The sequence below is a fragment of the Somniosus microcephalus genome, chromosome 8 (assembly GCF_052327205.1).
Source record: "Somniosus microcephalus isolate GS21.2 chromosome 8, FLI_Smic_1.0, whole genome shotgun sequence".
Lineage (NCBI taxonomy): Eukaryota > Metazoa > Chordata > Chondrichthyes > Squaliformes > Somniosidae > Somniosus > Somniosus microcephalus.
Genome location: NC_140994.1, coordinates 140989497 through 141009110, shown reverse-complemented (window position 1 = coordinate 141009110; position 19614 = coordinate 140989497). Strand labels below are relative to the sequence as shown.

The window sequence follows — 19614 nt, the reverse complement described above, 5'->3', positions numbered from 1 at the left end:
AGTGGGTCTGAGTCCAATCCTCAGTGGATGTCCACACTTGCACACTTTCCAGCAGGTGTCACTGCATAGTGATCAGGAGTAGGCAAACCCTGTGACCTTTTCCTTCTCTATCTTCCTCTAGCCCAAGGGGTGCTGAAGCTAACTGTAGCACCCAAACTGCAGCCCTGACTGCGAGCCATTATCTCAGCACGGAGCCAGCATAGAACTTGCCATGGCTTGGAGATGGATCCAGTTGCCAGAAATAGAACCCTCTCCTCCACCCCCTGCAATAAATGTCAATGTTGCTAGCAATCAAGTGTGTGCACTAGTCTCTTGGTTACCAGTATACCTGCAATCTATTCAGCTCCTGTTACTTGGGTGTGTAGAGTAAATACTAGTAAAGTGCTTTATATAAAGTAACATGTTTTTGTCGTTACGGACCTTTTGCAGGCTGGGATTAGAGGTTCTCGTTAACCAAAGGGGATGTGGTTTTCTTTATTTGTTTGCTAGGAAGGGCACTGAAGCTGTTTATTCGGTGTTTCATAGAAATATCAATCCAAGAGAGGTAATTATGGGTACTTGTGCAGGCTGAGGCTGATGCCCAAGCTGAGACCAGAGCTGAAGATTGTTTCTGTATGTGGTCACTGGACAGTGATCAGAAAACATGGATTTGTTTTTCCTCCTCTTCCTAGCCCTGTGGTGCTGGGGCCAATTGTGCTGATCCGCTTAACTCAGCACGGAATAGGGTTCAACCCCGAGACCATTCCTAGTCGCTTTGCATAGAGATGGACAATTTACCTCTGGGCCACCGGGATAGGCTAAACTGAGTAATGTTAGATAGTGAAATACTGAGTTGTACTCCACATACCATAAAACCTGGTGTATGCCGCCTCGTATATTTAGAGCTGACATGAAGGGTTGCTTATTTTAACCAGTACACCTGCCTATTGGTGTGATTTGTAGTTTCCCACTGAAGTGCTATTTTCCTGTTCCTGTCCTTGTCCTATCAAGTACATTAGTTATGACTGCTGTAATACCCCACCCTTCCTGTTATGGGATGTAAATATAGGAGCAGTAACTTCAAACACCACAGTGGCCTCCATGCACATAGTCATTGGGCAGGCTTCCAGATAATCCATTGTTGCAACGCGTATTCTGTTATGGGCTGCAACACAATCTCAGTTTGGATCACCTCCTAAACTGCTCAAGCTTTGCCCAAGAGGGTTTATTTAAAGAAATAATTTATTTTCTTTTGATGGATTTTAGCTGATAAAATCTTTTGTGCTTTTACCACCCAGTGTATGCACCCTAGTTTTGGTACAGCACAGGTTAGATGTGGAGTATAGCTTTTTCTGCAATTTCCCACCAAATGTTCCCAGATTGGGTACAGCACAGGTTTGACGTGGACTAAAACTATCGAGCATTCCCAGATCAGCTGTAGCACTGTATTGTTACGGCAATGCTCTCTCTCGAGTCCTGTGTGGGTTTAATGTGGCATTTAACCTAAGAAGTAAAGCAGGCCGTGGAAGCTGTCTGCTGTGCAAAACCTAGCCTGTGGCAGTGGAGGAATCCATGACAGTTAGCACCTGGAGCATAGTTCACTGCTGCAAAGTGAATGCCCCAAACTCGGAGGGCATTTTATAGCGAACCCAATCAAACTTGTGTAATGCTTAAAACAGCTTCTTGGCTGTGTGTATGTGATGGGTGGTCTTTCGCTAACCCTGCTAGCTGTGTAGTCATGACATGTCACATTCTCCTGTTCCAGTACAGAACCACAGTGAATGTTTTGTAATCATGCGGGGGGGGGGGAGCCTGAGTGGTTCTGCATCTCCTATCATGTGATCTATTATAATGTCAGATCATGTGAACAGATGGGTAACAATCCATGTCCCATGTCACGAGCTCTCAAAATGGCATGTCTATCAATTATTTACTTAGCCCTCATGTCTGTCTCTCTAGTTTCAGTATCTCCATAAAATGCAAATAGCACGGAACTGATTTAGGATCCTGTGCATTTTCACCTCTTGTCAGATTGCCTGCTGATTGTTGTTTTACGATTCCACTGCAAAGTCTCCTGTAATTGGTATGAAACCAGCTTGTGGCAGATGTGTTTAATTTACTAAAAGAAAACCTCACTAGATTGAAAAAAGCCCTGGAGATAAGCCAGCGGCGCAGTGAGGGGTCGCTGTGTATCTTTGTTTGTGTGGTTTAGTCTGGTCTTGGGGGAGAGGGTTTAAAATAGCACATTCTATTAGTCAAGGTCCTGATAATCTTCAAAAATGGCTGCGTTTGAGGTTTCTCTGGAATGCTGCGGTGCCTTTGGCGTTAAAATTCTGCTGTTATCACTTCCTGTTCAACTTGTGGAAGATTTAATCTGATTGTGCTATTTATTGACCTCTGCTGGTATCAGAAGATTTCTTCTTTTTTGACAGGTATAACCTGTACTCTTTCTTTTTTTCCAAAAGTGTTGACATGGTGGCTTTTTTTTAAAAAGAGGAAAAGGCCAGTGGCGATGGTAGGTTGATTGAAATGGTGGGGGAGGGGGGCGGGTAAATTGACGTAAAGTGCAACTGAACCAAGCCAGTACCAACAAATATGGAGGGGAGAAGAAGAGAATGGTTTTTTCGACTTGCTGTGTGAAAATTTACTGCCCTGTTGCCATGCGACCCATTTCTTCATACGTCCTGGCCGCCTGGTTAAAATGTGTGGAATTGAGTGCATTAATGCACCTTTTGTGCCTCTACCGGAGGCCCAGGTGGTGTATGGGATTGTCATGTTTCATTGCTGCCGCTTACTGGTGAGGATGACGGCTGTGCTCAGTGTGGTTAAGGAGGCCACCTGTTGCAAAAGTTATCCTCCTTCCCCCCCCCCAGATCCACAAATAGACAGCAGAACTGCTCAATTATTCACCCTTGTACAATCCTTAGCAAAGGTATTCAGGTTGTTCCACAGCGAAGGTCAATTTCTTGGGAACAAGTTGCTTTGTGCTGCTGGGCCTCACTCTTCTCTTCGCCTTGGATAGGGTTTGTACCAGAGCAGAACTCTAGGGCAAAGCATCTGGTTACAAGCTCCCAGTTACCCCTTCCTACATTACAACAGTGACTACACTTCAAAAACTACTTCATTGACTGTAAAGCGCTTTGGGACGTCCGGTGGTTGTGAAAGGCGCTATATAAATGCAAGTCTTTTTTCTTTTACGGTGACCAATGTAGTGTTGCCATTGTATGACTGGATCTGTAACCTACAGCCAGTACAGCGCTGTCTCAGGCTTCAGTGGCAACTACAGGAAGCCAGAGGTCACAGTACTGAAAGTCCAGTCATCATTTGATTCGTTGTTTTTTGTTTTAATCCTTAATTTTCTCCCTTCCCTCTGCTAAAGGTGCTGACTCATGCCGAGGTACGGTTCTCTGAGTGTGGGCTAGTATTTTGCCTAAATAGCCATTTTTCCCAGGTGAGCTTAAACAGTGAATGTTGTCTGACTCTTCCACCATAGGGAGCATCAGAATCGAGCCTGTTGCCGTGCTCAGCCGGTGACCCCTGTGCACTTTCCAACAGGAGTCAATGAATGACCTTCAGGAGCAGCTCCTTTCGAACGAGGGGCCTAGAAAGCTAGATGGGTGGCTGGGAGGCGTTGAAGCTTGCAAGGCCTCTCTCTCTCTGCACAGTGACCTGAGCTGAGATTTCATTCACTGCACAATTAATTATTCTCTCTGCACTAGCAGCTCAAGTTGTCACATGATGGTGCTTTCCATCCGAAGTTTCTGAGGATCTCTGACAGTAAAAAGCAGACGTGCATGTGAACCAACAAAGTTTCAAACTGGAAGCTCTGTGCGTCACCAGCACTCAAAGTCACTGCTTTGCTTCTTAATGTAATTCTTAATTTTTGAAGGAAAAACTGGTGAACAGTCAGTTTTCACCCCACTACACCCAGAGGCATTGACTCTTCACTGGGCTGGCTCCAGTCCCTAGCCCAAGTGCTCATTCTTCACACCCGACCCTAAGCAGTGAGCGAGCAAGTTATTTCGCCGTAGGAGCACTGCAGCTGAGCCCGATCCTGTCTTCATCTGATATCCACATACGCACTTCCAGCAGCGATCACTGGATAGCATTCTAGAGCAAAAATCCTTCCCTAACACAGGAGAATTGGTTCAATTGTAGCACCTCCTCTGCCTCCCCAGTTGAGTTGAACAAACTCAGCACAGACTGGGAATGGAGCCTCAGACCTTCAGTTTAGTAAATAAACTGGCTAAGCCACTGGGTTAACTTCAACACTTTCAAGAACTAATGGCAGTTTTTGTGGGTGAGCACCTAATGTCTTTTGGCCTGTTGTTTTAATGGAGGTGTTTATTTTAAATGGGCTAGTGCCTCTGTTAAAGTAATGGACAATAGAATGCCATGAAGTGTTGGTCCACTAATATCAGCAACCGAATACTTTTCAGGATCTTGTGTTTGCGTGGATTGGTGGTAATCTCATGTGGGGGGGGGGGGTGGCACAGTTATTTTAATGGTGCAACTCCTGTGATGTTTGGGTAACGGTGAATATTTATAAAGAATAGCACGTGTATGATGGGTGGTGCTGAGTCCAAATTTAGAGGGAGGGCTCTCAGAGCAGTTATTTCCTATTTAAGTACTTTAGATACGGGAATGGTAGCATAGTGGTTATGTTACTGGACTAGTAATCCAGAGGCCTGGACTAATGATCTTGAGACGTGAGTTCAAATCCCAACACAGCAGCTGGGGAATTTAATTTCAGTTAATTAAATAAATTTGGAATAAAAAGCTAGTAACAATGACCATGAAACCAACACACTGCCAGCCATGGCTCAGTTAGTAGCACCCTTGCCTCTGAGTCAGAAGGTTGTGGGTTCCAGTCCCACTCCAGGCACTTGAGCACAAAATTCTAGGCTGACACTTCAGTGCAGTACTGAGGGAGTGCCGCATTGTCAGAGATGCTGTCTTTTGGATGAGACGTTAAACCGAGGCCCTGTCTGCTCTCTCAGGTGGATGTAAAAGATCCTATGGCACTATTTTGACGACGCACAGGGGAGTTATCCACGGTGTCCTGGCCAATATTTATCCCTCAATCAACAGCACTAAAACACATTATCTAGTCATTATCACATTGCTGTGCGTAAATTGGCTGCCGCGTTTCCTACATTACAACTACACTTCAAAAAGTACTTCATTGGCTGGAAAGCGCTTTGGGCCATCCGGTGGTCGTGAAAGGCGCTATATAAATGCAAATCTGTCTTTCTTTAAAAACCCATCTAGTTCACTAATACCCTTTAGGGAAGGAAATCTGCTGTCCTTACCCGGTCTGGCCTATATATGACTCCAGACCCACAACAATGTGGTTCACTCTTAACTGCCCTCTGAAATGGCCTAGCAAGCCACTCAGTTGTGCCAGACCGCTACGACAAAGTATAATAAGAATAAAACCAGACGGACCACCCGGCATCGATCTAGGCATCAGATTTGGACATGACAAAGGCACACCCAGCCCAGTTGACCCTGCAAAGTTGGGAGAGCCGTCCCACAGACTAGTCAAACAACAGCCTGACATAGTCATACTCCAGAATCATACCTTTCAACCAACATCCCAGACTCCTCCATCACCATCCCTGGATATGTCCTGTCCCACCGGCACAGTGGTATACAGTCAGGAGGGCGTGGCCCTGGGAGTCCTCAACATTGACTCTGGACCCCATGAAGTCTCATGGCATCAGGTGAAACATGGGCATGCAATTCTCCTGCTGATTACCACCTACTGCCCTCCCTGAATCAGTTCTCCTCCATGTTGAATACTGAGAAGCACTGAGGCTAGCGAGGGCACAGAATGTACTCTGGGTGGGGGAATTCAATATCCATTACCAAGAGTGACTTGGTAGCACCACTACTGACCAAGCTGGCCAAGTCCTGAAGGATATAGCTATTAGCCTGGGCTTGCAGCAGGTGGTGAGAGAACCAACACGAGGGGAAAAACCTGCTTGACCTCGTCCTCACCAATCTACCTGTCGCAAGTGCATCTGTCTATGACAGTATTTGTGTGAGTGACCGCCACACAGTCCTGTCTTCACACTGAGGACACCCTCCATCGTGTTGTGTGGCACTACCACATGCTAAGTAGGATAAATTCAGAACAGATCTAGCAGCTCAAAACTGGGCATCCATGAGGCACTGTGGACCATCAGCAACAGCAGAATTGTATTCCATCACAATCTGTTACCTCGGCCCAGCATATCCCTCACTCTACCATTGCCATCAAGCGAGGTGACCAAACTTGGTTCAATAAGGAGTGTAGAAGAGCATGCCAGGAGCATCACCAGGTGTATCTAAAAATGAGGTGCCAACCTGGTGAAGCTACAACACGGGACTACGTGCATGCTAAACAGAATAAGCAGCATGCTATAGACTGGGCTAAGCAACCCCACAATCAACAGATCAGATCAAAGCTCTGCAGCCCTGCCATATCCACTCGTGAATGGTGGTGGATAATTAAACAACTAATGGGAGGAGGAGGCTCCACAAACATCCTCATTCTCAGTGATGGCGAAGCCCAGCACAGAGTGCAAAAGACAAAGCTGAAGTGTTTGCACATGCACCAAGACCTGGACAACATTCCGGCTTGGGCTGATAAGTGGCAAGTAACATTTGTTCCACGCAAGTAGCAGGCAATGACTATCTCCAACAAGAGAGTCTAACCAACTCCCCTTGACATTCAATGGCATTACCATCATTGAACTCCCCACCATCAACATCCTGGGGGTCACTGTTGACCAGAAACTTAACTGGACCAGCCACATAAATACTTTGGCTACAAGAGCAGGTCAGAGGCTGGGTATTGTGCCGCAAGTGACTCACCCCCTGACTCCCCAAAGCCTTTCCAACATCTACAAGGCACAAGGTGAATACTCTCCACTTGCCTGGATGAGTGCAGCTCCAACAATACTCAGGAAGCTTGACTCCATCCAGGGTAAAGCACCCGCTTGATTGGCACCCCCTCCACCACTGATGCACCGTGGCTGCAGTGTGTACCATCTAGAAGATACACTGCAGCAACTCGCCAAGGCTTCTTCGGCAGCACCTCCCAAACCCGCGACCTCTTCCACCTAGAAGGACAAGGGCAGTAGCCACGTGGGAACACCACCACCACTGCCTTATCAAGGGCAATTAGGGATGGCCAATAAATGCTGGCCTTGCCAGCGATGCCCACATCCCGTGAATGAATTTAAAAAAGATTCTCTAAAATGGTTAAGACTTTATCGTGTACTATGCAGACTGCTGGAATAGAGAAACATGTTCTCTTTGCACTCTGATAATCTCCGTCCGGTTCAGAGTGCTGACGGTTACGGTTAATGCAAGTGCTCCCCTTACAGAGCTCCAGCCCTAAAACGTGGGGCCCCAGTGATGTATCATTGTGATCTTGGGAGTGTAAGAAATTGGCTACTGGAAATCTACACCGCAGCAAATGGATTATGCCTGGGCCTATTGCACCCCACTTCCCTATTGAGGGCACGGGCCCATCCTGGGATTTGGGTCCGTGCGCTGGCTGCCTCCAGCACTCTCAGTTGCAGTTGCTGGATAACAATCGAGAGTGAGGCATTGATTTCCCCCTCCCTATCCCAGGATCACTGAGGCCAATTGCAGCACCCCAACTGCAGTCTTACCTGAGATCTGCACACTGCCATTACCCACTAGGCCATCTGGGGACCTGATAGGAGCATCATGACTGCAATGCTACTCGAGTGCTTTTTCTTCCCCACTCCCATTTCCTGTTAATCAGGTGCCTTTGGAAACCGTTCAGGTGAGTAGCTGTCTCCTTATTTATCCACATATTGGTCACTTGTTTTATGGCATCCTGAATCTCTAGTGTCTAGACCATCTTCCTGAGGTGTTCCCATGTTTTATTGTACAGCTTGCAGGTGAGTGGAGCAAACCTGAGATGTTTTTCTATGTTAAAAGTGCTATATAAATGCAGCTGGTGAATATTGATGGGGTGGAGACCCCAGCCCAACTAGCCTGCCTCAACTGTTGTAGGCAGCCCACACAAAATAACTTAGTTATAATTTATCAGATGGAGTTTTGAAAACTTTTTATTTCTAGACTTGCCTATTGTCTGTCATGGGGTGGCCATTTTATAATAGAGACTCCAAAGGTTGGTGTTATCCCAACGTGCTTTGACTGCAACACCACAGTAAGTTTTTGTTTAAATCATGAAAGTTGCCAGAAAATACTGAGGATTTACATTCTAGCATCATCTACAGTTTTAAAAAGCCTTAGTTGGGGTCAATTTGAAATCTCCTATACCTTGAACAGAAGCTGCCAGCCCCCTTTGAGTTGGGGGGGTGAGGTGAGGGCAGTTGAATTTCACTCATCCTAAGTCTGGGCTTCTTTGCCGCCATCTTGAGCTACACAAATGGGGCTGCTTGTTCGGCAGCCAGAATCCTTGTGCCTGGCGTGTCAGCAGCTTTCAAAATTCCTAAGTGCACAACATGGAGCCTTTAAAACTGCTGACTTGGTTTCCCTGGGCCAACGGGCACTGCCAAAACCCAGGAAAATCCTTGAATCCTTTTGTCGTTGTAACTCTGGGAGATATCCCCACACTTAGCCTCTCAATGACTCCGCGTTTCAAAACGGCTCTCTGCTCTCCCTGTTGGTAGTTTAATTGGAGTGCGCTGATAAATGGTTCCTTAGCAGCAGGGAAAGGACAGCCCGAAACAATGCAATGGTTGGTGTCGTAAAAAATGGATACGGGGCCTGCTCTTTGAGGGGCGTGAAGGGGATGACTGTATAATTTATTGGGAATGGCGCTTGCACCATGTCATCCTTAATGCTGGAAATCTGTCACGATGTCCTTGTTCAATGAGTGTGGATTTATGGCTTCCTTTGAGTTTTTATCTTCCGGGAAAGTTGATGTGTTTCTTCTCCTCGTTGCCCTACCCCTAATGTCTGTTTTTCTGAGAAAGTGGCAAGATTTGCTTTTAAGTATTGAAACCATTTTTGGGGAGAGCTGGTTTAAAGATAAACCATGTGGGAACAATAGGGTGACATCTGACCTAAGGAACATCGGGGGAGGGGAAGGGGCCAGCAGAAGATGATCTCTTTGTAACACCAGAGATATACCCAGGTAGGAGACTGATCTTTACTATACGTTGGGCCCAGCATGTAGGGGGAGGGGTGGGGGTAGAGAGAACCTGGTGGAAGGGGGTTTAACTCGCCATCTACAGTAATCATCTGCAGACTGTGCAATCCCTTTTGCTTTGTTAATGCAAACCTAATGGGATGATTTTCTCCACCAATTATAGCAAAATGTGTCCCTCTTTCCCTCCTTCAAAAAACACTGGAATTTTTAAATAACATTCGGAGCTGTTGGTCATTCTCTCTCTGATTGTGATATATATTATATATATTTGGGACTAATGCATAAATGAAGGCTTATGAGATGTACCAGATTGATGCATACCCCTGTATGTGTCTGTGTGGTGCACTATTACTCAGCTGGGAGGACCGAAGACTGGCTGCTCACACAGCTCAGCTTCTCTTCAACCACTTGCCAGAAGATTTTATTTTAACCTTCTTTACTTTCTTCTGTATTGCATTTTTTTTTACCCCCCCCCCCCCCCGTCCCGTCCCGTCCAAATGGCTCAACAGGTTCATGAGGTTCATGCAGTGAGAAGCTGTGCCATACAGGAAAATCACTGAAAGAAAGACTTGCATTTATATAGTGCCTTTCACAACCTTGGATGTCTCAAAGCACTTTACAGCCAATTAAGTAATTTTGAAGTGTAGTCACTGGTTCGATCCCCTGTCTCTGCTGAGTTAGCTGAGCTCAGCTCATGAGCTGTAAGTGTTCTACATTTGACCACCATTCCCTTGGGACACTAGGTGAGGGGATTTGCTATTCATGACCTCCCCCCTCCCCCACTGGAAGTGCATATGTTAGCCTACATTAGTCACTGCAGTTCATAGTAGTAGTTCATTGTATGTGAAATACTTTGGTACTTTACCTGATGAGGAACGATATAAATGCAAGTCTTTTTGGATATTGAATAAGGACAGGGTCAGACTCCATAGTGTTCCCTTCCATGACCAAATAGCTTGCCAACACTGACTGTCAAGGTTAACGTATGAAGTATGACCACTTGCAGTTAGCGCAAGGCATCAGGTGCCTGTGAAACTGTACACCTTCGTGGAAAGGGTGAAAATTTGAGGGGAGAAAAAAAAGGCTTCTTCCCAACTCCCCTCTCTTCACCTCACTGGTCCCTGCTCCCATAGCCATTACCTCACCACCTTCCAGAGAATGGTTGTCGACCCTCTTTCTGCGTAGCACTACCCAGTGGTGTGAATAGAGTATTGCAGTGATATAGTTCTATAGTACCACCCAGTGGTAGGGAGTGGATACTACAGTGGTGTATAACTCGGTGGTTTGCTGACTTTTGACTCCTGCACACCTGAACAGAACTACCTGTTCTGTACTTCACCAATGACATTTCCATCTATTTGACCTACAGTGTACGCAAGAGTACGAAAGTAAAATAATGAACAGCAAGAGATAATAACACGAGTGCATTGTTATGGTTTCCTACTATCAGAAATTGAGATTTCCATTAATACCCCTGATAGTAAAGGTGGTGTATGTGTAAAAAAAAAATGCCCAGACATGGTGTAGAAGTAGAATGGCGTGCAAAGCTTTCTCCTTTCCTCTTTTCCCCACTCATCCTTTGTCAGAGCTACATAGTGTACTGTTATAAGGGGTTGCTGTAGAAGTGGTGCAATGTACAGAACCCCAGCTGAGCGAGCCTCTTGTCAGAGGTCCTTCATTGTCTGCTTTCTGTGTAACTGCAGTGCAGTTTATTGATAAGCTGCCCCCTGGCTTATGTGTGGCGAGGCACACAGACCAGGAAGGTGGCAGATTCAAACCCTAGTCATTGCTGAGTTAGTTGATTTCAGCAGGAATGGCGATGGTACTGGGAAATGAGAATCAGTCAGGGTTCCTTCTGATAATTCAGTAACCCCTCGTGGAAGCGCACATGTGGATATTGAATGAAAACAGAATTGGGTTCAGCTATGATACCACACACAAGCCCCAGTTCATCCAGGTGAGTTCTTGCTGGTGCCTGGGATTCTCCAGTTTCATATTAACATTCAAACTCAACATACACTTCCCCCCTCACCCCCCTGAAAGCCGATAAATATCAGTTACTGTATGCTCTAAATTTTAACGTGGTCTTTGGTCTGTTGGATCACGATCTGCAATGGTTGACGTCATTACCCTGTAAACATACATTCGGACATCTTGTTCCAATGAGGGTTTTCACTTTGTTTTCTTTTGGTTGCAGAGGAGAAACCTGAGCAGTCCTGCTTGCCTTGAGCTGGAGGAGAGGAAACCCCTGAAGGGCCAGTCTCCCGTGTCCATCCCGGACACCGCAGCCTTCAGACTGGACTTGTCACACAGCTGCCCGGCGAGAAGCTGCCGGATTGAAACGCTGAGCGAAAGTGACGAAGAGGAGGATCCCAAGAATTATTGTGGCAGCACGGAGGCCATCCCCTTCCAACGCACCTGTGAGGATCTGGATTTGGACATGATCGAGGAAAATTGAACCAACTCAGTTAAACAAATATCAGGACTATTATTTTTTTACCCCATCGGATTACGCCTTAAAATGCATCCCATGTGCACAAAGTACAAGGGTCACGTAGACTGTTCTCCCCCACCAGATTCCGTCTTTACACTACTTTCCCAGTTGCACAATTTTGTGGGGGTCATTTGGGCTGCGACCTGTGAACCCCATTACCTAGGACAGTGGGGTGAAGAGTTTAAGCCTTGGCGGACAGCTTGTGCCATTCCTCTTGCTCTCCTTTCCCCCTCTTCCTGAAATGATGAACTGTTTATACTTCACTACACTCCATCACTTGCTAAAGCCCACATGCATATCTGCAGTAAACGCCGTATGGCGTCTTCCTGGGACGAGCTGGGGGTGATAACCAAATGGTGCCTTCAGAAGTAAATGAATCAAAGGGGGATCGATGAGCAGAAGCAAAGGGCCCTTGACCTCCACAGACAATATTGCAGTTTTCACGTGCCCTGAAATTGAGACCCCTGTCTTCAGCTTCGCATTATTTACAACTCAATAAAGCTCTGATTAATGGGTTGGTTGGCTTCTCTTTCTCTCCTTTCTTCTCCTCTCTTCCCCCTCCACCCCACTGGCTGGGAAAAAATTCAAAATAAAAAGGGGAGTACTGCAATTGTATCCGAGTGGATTTGCCCATTTGCAGACTTTTGAAGGGCTTCGTGCTCCCCAGTTGTGAGGGCTGCTACGCAAGATGGGAGTTGTAGTTTTATTTAATATTCTTGGCCGAGAAAATCTGCCGAGGTGAAATACAAGCTCCAGATCATCCTGTGTGCTGCCGCTTAGATCTCAGAGCTGGGCAAAGGATGGTGGGGTGCGGGGGGGGGGAGCGAGGGTGAAGCACGTCGGGCAAGAGCAGCTAATTTAGTTTACTGATGGCCTGGAGGGTGTATAGTGACTGTGTGAGACGGTGTCTGTTTTGTTACCTTGTGTAGACTGTACTTGAAGAGACTCTATTTTTGTTGTATTTTAGCCCTTGCACCAAATTTATGAACCAAGATCAAAGATTCGCAACTTCCTGCCGATTTCCTTGGTCCTCTTGAAGAGTTCCCAACGTTTCTAATAAATTTAATCAAAGATTGTGATAATATAACGACCACCCGCTCTCTTTATTCATTGCCTTATAAATAAAAGAGAAACTCTTTTTTGACTAGTTTGCCTACTTGTGTTTTAAATTTGTCTTTGGAGGATTGAAGCTGTAAACAGCACTGTGGCTAAGCCACTGAGGGTTCAGATCATGTTTGCTCCTCAGTCTGTGCTGAGTTAGCCAGGCAACGGTAGGGACAATGCAGTTGGCCTCGGTGCCAATAGTGGGGTGGGGGAAGTGAGAGGTGGAATTGCACTGCCCTAATGCCTTGAATGAAGCTGTCAGGATCACGCTCAGTTGGATTCCCCACCCCCCCGTGATCGAATATCCTGCAGACACTCCTTGCCGAGACTCGCACATGAATAATAACGGATAGGAGCCCATCCCAGCCTTCAGGAGAGAAGGGGAGGGGGCGCAGGGGGAGAAAGATGAGCACGTAACATCAGCAGCCAAGCAGCTGCCACTCCCCTCACTGCTCACTGAGTGACTAGTCTGGCCTGCCTTGACCCCATTTTAACATTCCATAAATATTCCAGTACACAGTGGGCTTGTTGCACCTCACTACTTGCAATTGTTAATGGGGGGAGGGGGTTTAAATTGCAATAATTAAACAGTAAAACTTTCCAGAGGGTTTTCTGCTCCATATTTACTCAATTTTTACTGACCACCTGGGGTTAATCCACTTGAAACAGTTTCCAGTTTGGTTAGGCCATTACTGGGGACGTAATGAAAGGGCCAGAAGGTTTTAATGAGGCAGAGGTGAAATGTTATCACTGTGTCCAATAGAAACCAATATTTTTAATGGGACTGGCCGGGAAAAGAGGTTTTCAGCTGAAGCCACTTTGCAATAATTGGTCTGTTTTCCAGAAACTTGGAATAATCTAAATGTTGACTTTGAACATCCCTGGGTCCACTCATGCTTTCTCTACTGGACTGAGTTCCACAACCTATTGGAGGACTTCCCCACCCTTTCACTAGGCTGCTGACTCACAGTGGGGTATGGCAGCATTTGCCCTGTTGGCCGCATAAGCTTGCACCTGAGTGTGGGTGAGCTTAGTCGACTGCTGGAGGCATCGCAGCCAAGCCTAGTGTTCACCTTGTACCCACACATGTTTCTCGCAGGAGTCATTAGATAGCAATCGTAAGTGGGAACCCTATGTGTCTAGGGGAGTGTTTTTCCTCTCCTCCTGAGCTATTGAGGCGGTCCTACCTGATACTAGCTAATGGAATTGAATTTGTGACCCAGTCTCTGTCGCCCAGTTTTATTACCACAGCATAGGGCAGGAGTGAGCAAAGAATGAGTCAAGATACTGTTATTAATGGAATCATCCAACAAAAGACACATTCTGCCTCTTATTCTCTTTATCAGCAGTTGAATATCAATCATAATGACTGCAACTTTCTGCTGGAAATCATTAGTCCCTCATTGTGGATGGCATTCATTAATAAATAACACGGTCTGCTGTACTGACTGATATCCAAGATGGAATAAAAATATCAGCTTTAACTCCCCAGCGTAAGTTTTTATTGAATTTTTAAATATTTACCTACAAATAGTTATTTAAAACGTGACTGTACATTTCAATTTCAGGTGCTAGTGGGGGCACTCACGAGTTCCTAGGATTTGTTACATAGCAGTCCCTACACTGGGAGTCTGAGAATTGAGGCTTTTCATTTAGTTTTGAACTTGGTCCCTTTGGAGCTCTAATGCGTAAAGGGCAGTGGAACAGTTGGGCACAGTGCATATTATAAATCTAAGAGTGAGGTTGGAGTGATCTCGAGACGGATACCTCCTTTTCGGTACTACTGCCAATTACAAAGTACTTGCAATGCAGAAACAGTCCATTCGGTCCAACTGGTCCATGCTCCACACAAACCTCCTCCCACCCTCTTCCTCTAACCCCATCAACATATCCTCCTTTTCTCCCTCCTGCTTATCTAGCTTCCCCTTGAATACAGCCGTGCTATTTGCCTCAACTAGTCCCTGTGGTAGCAAGTTCCATGTACTCACCCCTCTCTGGGTAAAGAGGTTTCTCCTTGTTAGATCCGTGATTCTGAGAGTATGATTTTCAATAACCACACGGATGCTGTAACTTAACAATCAACAGGTATTTACTGGAGGAGGGTAGTCTCAAGACTGGGGGTACAGAGGCATGAGCAAGGCTTATATACAGGTGTGGTCACTGCCGGTACTACAGTATACAGGAGCTGTAAAAGTAGTTCTCTCTTAAAGGTACATACACTACAATTCCTCCCCTTTTAGATTAGCAGTACCCCTAATATTCAAATAACAATTAACACTTTAAATGGACTATTGTTGTTTAATGTACATGTTATAGATTCAGTCTTTGGGGCGGCTTCCTGATCCTTTCGGGATAGCGCCTTTCCTGAGGTTCTTGTTCTTGGTGCAGAGGCGATTCTGGCCCCTTTTTATCGGGTAGTTCATCGGGTTCCACTGCTACTGGTTCTGAGGTAGATGCTACCGGTATGTCGGGTTCATCCCCAGGTACTCGAGACATGGGGTTGACTCGTTCCTGTGACGCTAAGATCTGATTGACGTGGCGTCCCACAATGTTCTCCCCGACATCCACTGTGTACATTAATGGCCCCTGCCTTGTGCATATCGTTCCGGGTTGCCATTTCTCTGTTCGGTAGTCACGGGCCAAGACTGGTTGTCCTACATTGAAGCTCCTTGTCGGCTTCTCATTGATGTGCTGGAATTGTTTATCCTCAACATTTCTTTGCACATTTGGTCTGAGCAAGTCCAGACGCGATCTCAACCTTCGGTTAAAGAACATCATGGCCGGGGTCTGGTTGGTAACTGCATATGTCGCGTTTCGGTAGGCTAATAAGAAATTGTCCACCTTATGCTGTAGTGGAATTTCATCGTCGCACATGGCCTTTATCGCCTTCTTAAAGGTTTGTACGAACCTCTCAGCCAATCCATTTGTGGCTGGATGATACGGGGCGGATGTGTAATGCCTTACCCCATTCCCTCTCATAAATTTTCGAAACTCTTCGGACACAAACTGTGGTCCATTATCAGAGCAAATCTGCTCTGGCAAGCCATTTCTGGCAAATATGGTCCGTAGGACTGCAATCGTTTTCTCTGTAGTGGTTGAGGACATTTTTATCACCTCAGGCCACTTCGAATGAGCATCCACTGCTATTAAGAACATTGAGTCCATGAATGGACCAGCGAAATCAATATGCACCCGTTGCCGTGGAGAGGAGGGCCACTCCCATGGGTGTAGAGGGGCATGTGGTGGTGCATTTTGGACCTTCTGGCATCCTGAGCAGCTCTTGGTTAGGTCTTTGATTTGTTGATCGATTCCCGGCCACCACACATAAGCCCTAGCAAGGCTTTTCATTTTCACTCCCCCCAGATGACCTTCATGTAGCTCATTTAGCACTCTCTCCCTTAACTTGGGTGGAATCACCACTCTGGATCCACACATCACTGTCCCCTGGCATACTGACAGCTGTTCTCTTCTGGATGAGAATGCTGGCAACAGTGAGTCGCCATGTGTTGGCCATCCCCTCACCGTCAAATCATATACCCGAGACAGCGTCGGATCATTGCGGGTCTCCTCTATATCCGCATTCGTTACTGGCAATCATTCAATTATTGACGAATAAAATATCTCGATAGGGTCCACTGCTGGTGCTTCCTCCACAGTAGGCAGTGGCAGGCACGATAGCCCATCAGCGTTTCCATGCTGTTTGTGCCTTTATATTCTATTTCATGTTGATTTGCCCCTAGAAGCAGGGACCATTTTTGTAACCGTTGTGCAGTCATCACTGGAACGCCCTTCTTAGGATTAAAGATGGAGACAAGTGGTTAGTGGTCAGTCAGCAAGGTGAACTTCTGCCCATGCAGACAGTGGTTGAATTTTTTTACTCCCCATACTAGGCTGAGGGCCTCCCTGTCAATCTGGGTGTAGTTGCGCTCGGCTGAGGTTAGTGACCGAGACGCAAAGGCTACTGGCCTCTCCAACCCGTCTGGGAATTTGTGCGACAGCACCGCTCCAATACCATAGGGTGATGCATCACATGCCAAACGAATTGGTAGTGCTGGGTTGAAATGGGCCAACACCTCTTTTGATGTGATCAATTCTTTACACTTCTGGAAAGCTCGTCTACATTAGCCATTCCACTTCCATGGTACCCCTGTTTGCAGTAGGGTGTTCAGTGGGTGTAATACCGTGGACAAATTTGGTAAGAACTTGTGGTAGTAGTTTACCAGCCCGAGGAACGACCTCAGTTGTGACACATTTTCCGGTGCTGGAGCCTTGACTACTGCCTCAATCTTTTCAGGGGACTTATGTAACCCCTCTTCATCGATGACGTGGCCACAATACGAGATCTGTTTCTGGAAAAACTCGCACTTGTGGCGATTAGCTCGTAGCCCATACTCCTTTAATCTGGTGAGCACCTTCTCCAAGTTGGCGAGGTGATCACTGTCATTTTCACCCATGACCAGGATGTCGTCCAAATAACACTGGGTCCCTGGAATCCCTTGCAGGACTTGATCCATTGCCCTTTGCCAAATAGCCGGAGCCAATGCTACCCCGAACACCAGCCGGTTGTATTGATAGAGACCTTTATGAGTGTTAATCGTAAGGTATTGTTTCGAAGCTTCTTCTACCTCCATTTGCAAGTACGCCTGGGCTAGATCAATTTTGGTGAAGCGTTTACCTCCAGATAGCGAGGCGAAAATATCCTCAATTCGTGGAAGCGGATATTGTACCATGTGAAGGACTGGGTTCACTGTCACCTTAAAATCCCCACAGATGCGGACCTTCTTTGGTTCCCCAGGCGTATTACTCAATGACCTCGTCATTACAGGAACGATGGGTGTAGCCCACTCGCTCCAGTCTACTTTGGACAGTACTCCTGAACGTTCCAACCCTTCCAGCTCTGCTTCGACAGCTGGTCTGATCGCATAAGGCACTGGTGTGGCCTTAAGAAACTTTGGGCTTGCATTTTCCTCTATTTTAATCGTTGCTGTTATGCCTTTTAGTGTTCCGAGTCCCTCCTGGAACACTTCTTTTGCGTCAGTTAGCATTTTTGACAGTCGTCCAGGTGTGACGTCATCATCCTTTTTGGCCTCAACCTTCAGTGCCTGTATGGAATGCCAATCTAATTGTATCTTCCGGATCCATTCACGTCCTAGCAGTGGTGGTCCTCCATCTGGCAATACATATATGTCCATTTTAGGTATTTCCTGGCCTTTATATATCACTTTCACCCTTATTTTTCCTTTGGGGTAGACTTTTTGCCCCGTGTACGTCTTCAAGACAATCTCTGTAGCTTTCAAGGGCATATGTGAAAATAGCCGCTTGTAGTCCCTTTGGTTTATGACTGTTAGGGCTGATCCTGTGTCCAATTCCATTTTCACTTGGACTCCGTCTATCTTGAGTGTAACCCAGATAGTCTGGTGATCCTCCATTATGGTTACCTTATGTAGTTTCAGACAACCCAGCTCCTTGCTTCCGGAGTCTGTGTCACTTTTCTGTTCGTCTGAACTACTGTCCATCACCTTGTGTACCTTTTTGTACTTCTCCTGTGGAAATTTCTTACTGTTGGTTTTCTTCCCAGACCTGCAGACTCTTGCTATGTGTCCTGCTTTTCCACACTGTCTGCACACTTGGTCCTTGAACCAACAATCATTCTGGTCATGTGTTGTTCTGCCGCAGCGATAGCACTTCCCTGTTCCATAGGACATTTCATTGGTGCCATATTCTTGCGGTCTCCGTTGTATCTCTGCAGCGCCCCTTGCGGCTGCTTCGTGTGATACTGCCATACTGAAAGCCTTGTCCAGTGTAAGATCCTTTTCTGATAGAAGCCGTTTCTGGGTTCCTTCACTTTGCAGCCCACACACAAACTTGTCCCTTAACGTATCTGCTAGTCCCGCTCCAAACTGGCAGTGTTTTGATAGCTTGCGCAGTTCCGTTAGGTACTCAGCATTGCTTTCGTCTTTGTGTTGGTTCCTTTTATGGAACTTTAATCGTTCTGCTATCAGCAGCGGTGTGGGGTTTAAGTGGTCCTGTAGGACTTCTACTATGCTTTCGAAATTCTTGTTCACCGGCTTCTCTGGGGTTATTAGGTTTCGCAGTAACCCATAAGTTTTTGCACCCATGGAATTTAACAGAACCAGTGCTTTCCTAGCATCTGGCACTTCATTCGCCCTGCAGTACACCTCAATACGTTCCACATATGTCGCCCAGTCTTCAACTTCATTATCGAACGTAGAGATATTGCCACACTTCGGCATCCCTGGGTGTGATTTAACTGTCAAAAATGGCGTCTCCCGCACTTCCCCTTCTTCTCCGCTGGCACAAAATGGCGTCTCCCATGCTTTCCTTCCTTCTCCGCTGCGGCTTCTAAAAATGGCGTCTCCCGCACTTCCCCTTCTTCTCCGCTGGCACAAAATGGCGTCTCCCATGCTTTCCTTCCTTCTCCGCTGCGGCTTCTAAAAATGGCGTCTCCCGCGCTCTTCCTTCTTCTCCACGGCTCAATGGCGTCTCCCGCGCTCTCCCTTCTTCTCCCCATGGACACTGTTCAGCCCTTGAGCCCTGGCTGTGCTCTGCGCGTTCTTTTTTTTTTGCGCGCCTTTCCCGTTTCCGCCGCTCGGTCCCGAACCCGGCTGTTGCTTTACCCTCTTTTTTTTTTTTTTCGACGCCGCTCGATTTTCAAACCCCGGCTGCGCCCTGTGCGCTTCACCCTCTGTCTTACCCCGTCAACGCTGCTCGGCTTTCTCTCCGTCGTCGGTCGGCTCCAGCCGCCGCTGTCCGGGAAGGGTCTGCGCTGTACCTGTCGTCAGTCTCTTGCTGATCGTCGTGGCTGGGGAACCAAGCCCGGCTCTCCACAGCCTCCCCTGCGATGTTCACTCTCTGCCGGACGACTGGGCGGTTG

General features: G+C 46.7%; 1 protein-coding gene across 6 annotated transcripts in view; it reads left to right on the top strand.

The window, feature by feature from the left end:
• The window catches only part of fam53c (family with sequence similarity 53 member C), a 94376-nt gene extending 81614 nt beyond the window's left edge, over positions 1-12762 (top strand). For all 6 annotated transcript variants that reach the window (XM_085995178.1, XM_085995181.1, XM_085995180.1 and 3 more), the window contains one exon: positions 11319-12762. In XM_085995178.1, the coding sequence (XP_085851304.1) occupies positions 11319-11579 (261 nt within the window). In that variant the 3' untranslated portion in view covers positions 11580-12762. The remainder of the gene's footprint in view (positions 1-11318) is intronic.
• The last annotated feature ends 6852 nt before the right edge of the window (positions 12763-19614 follow it).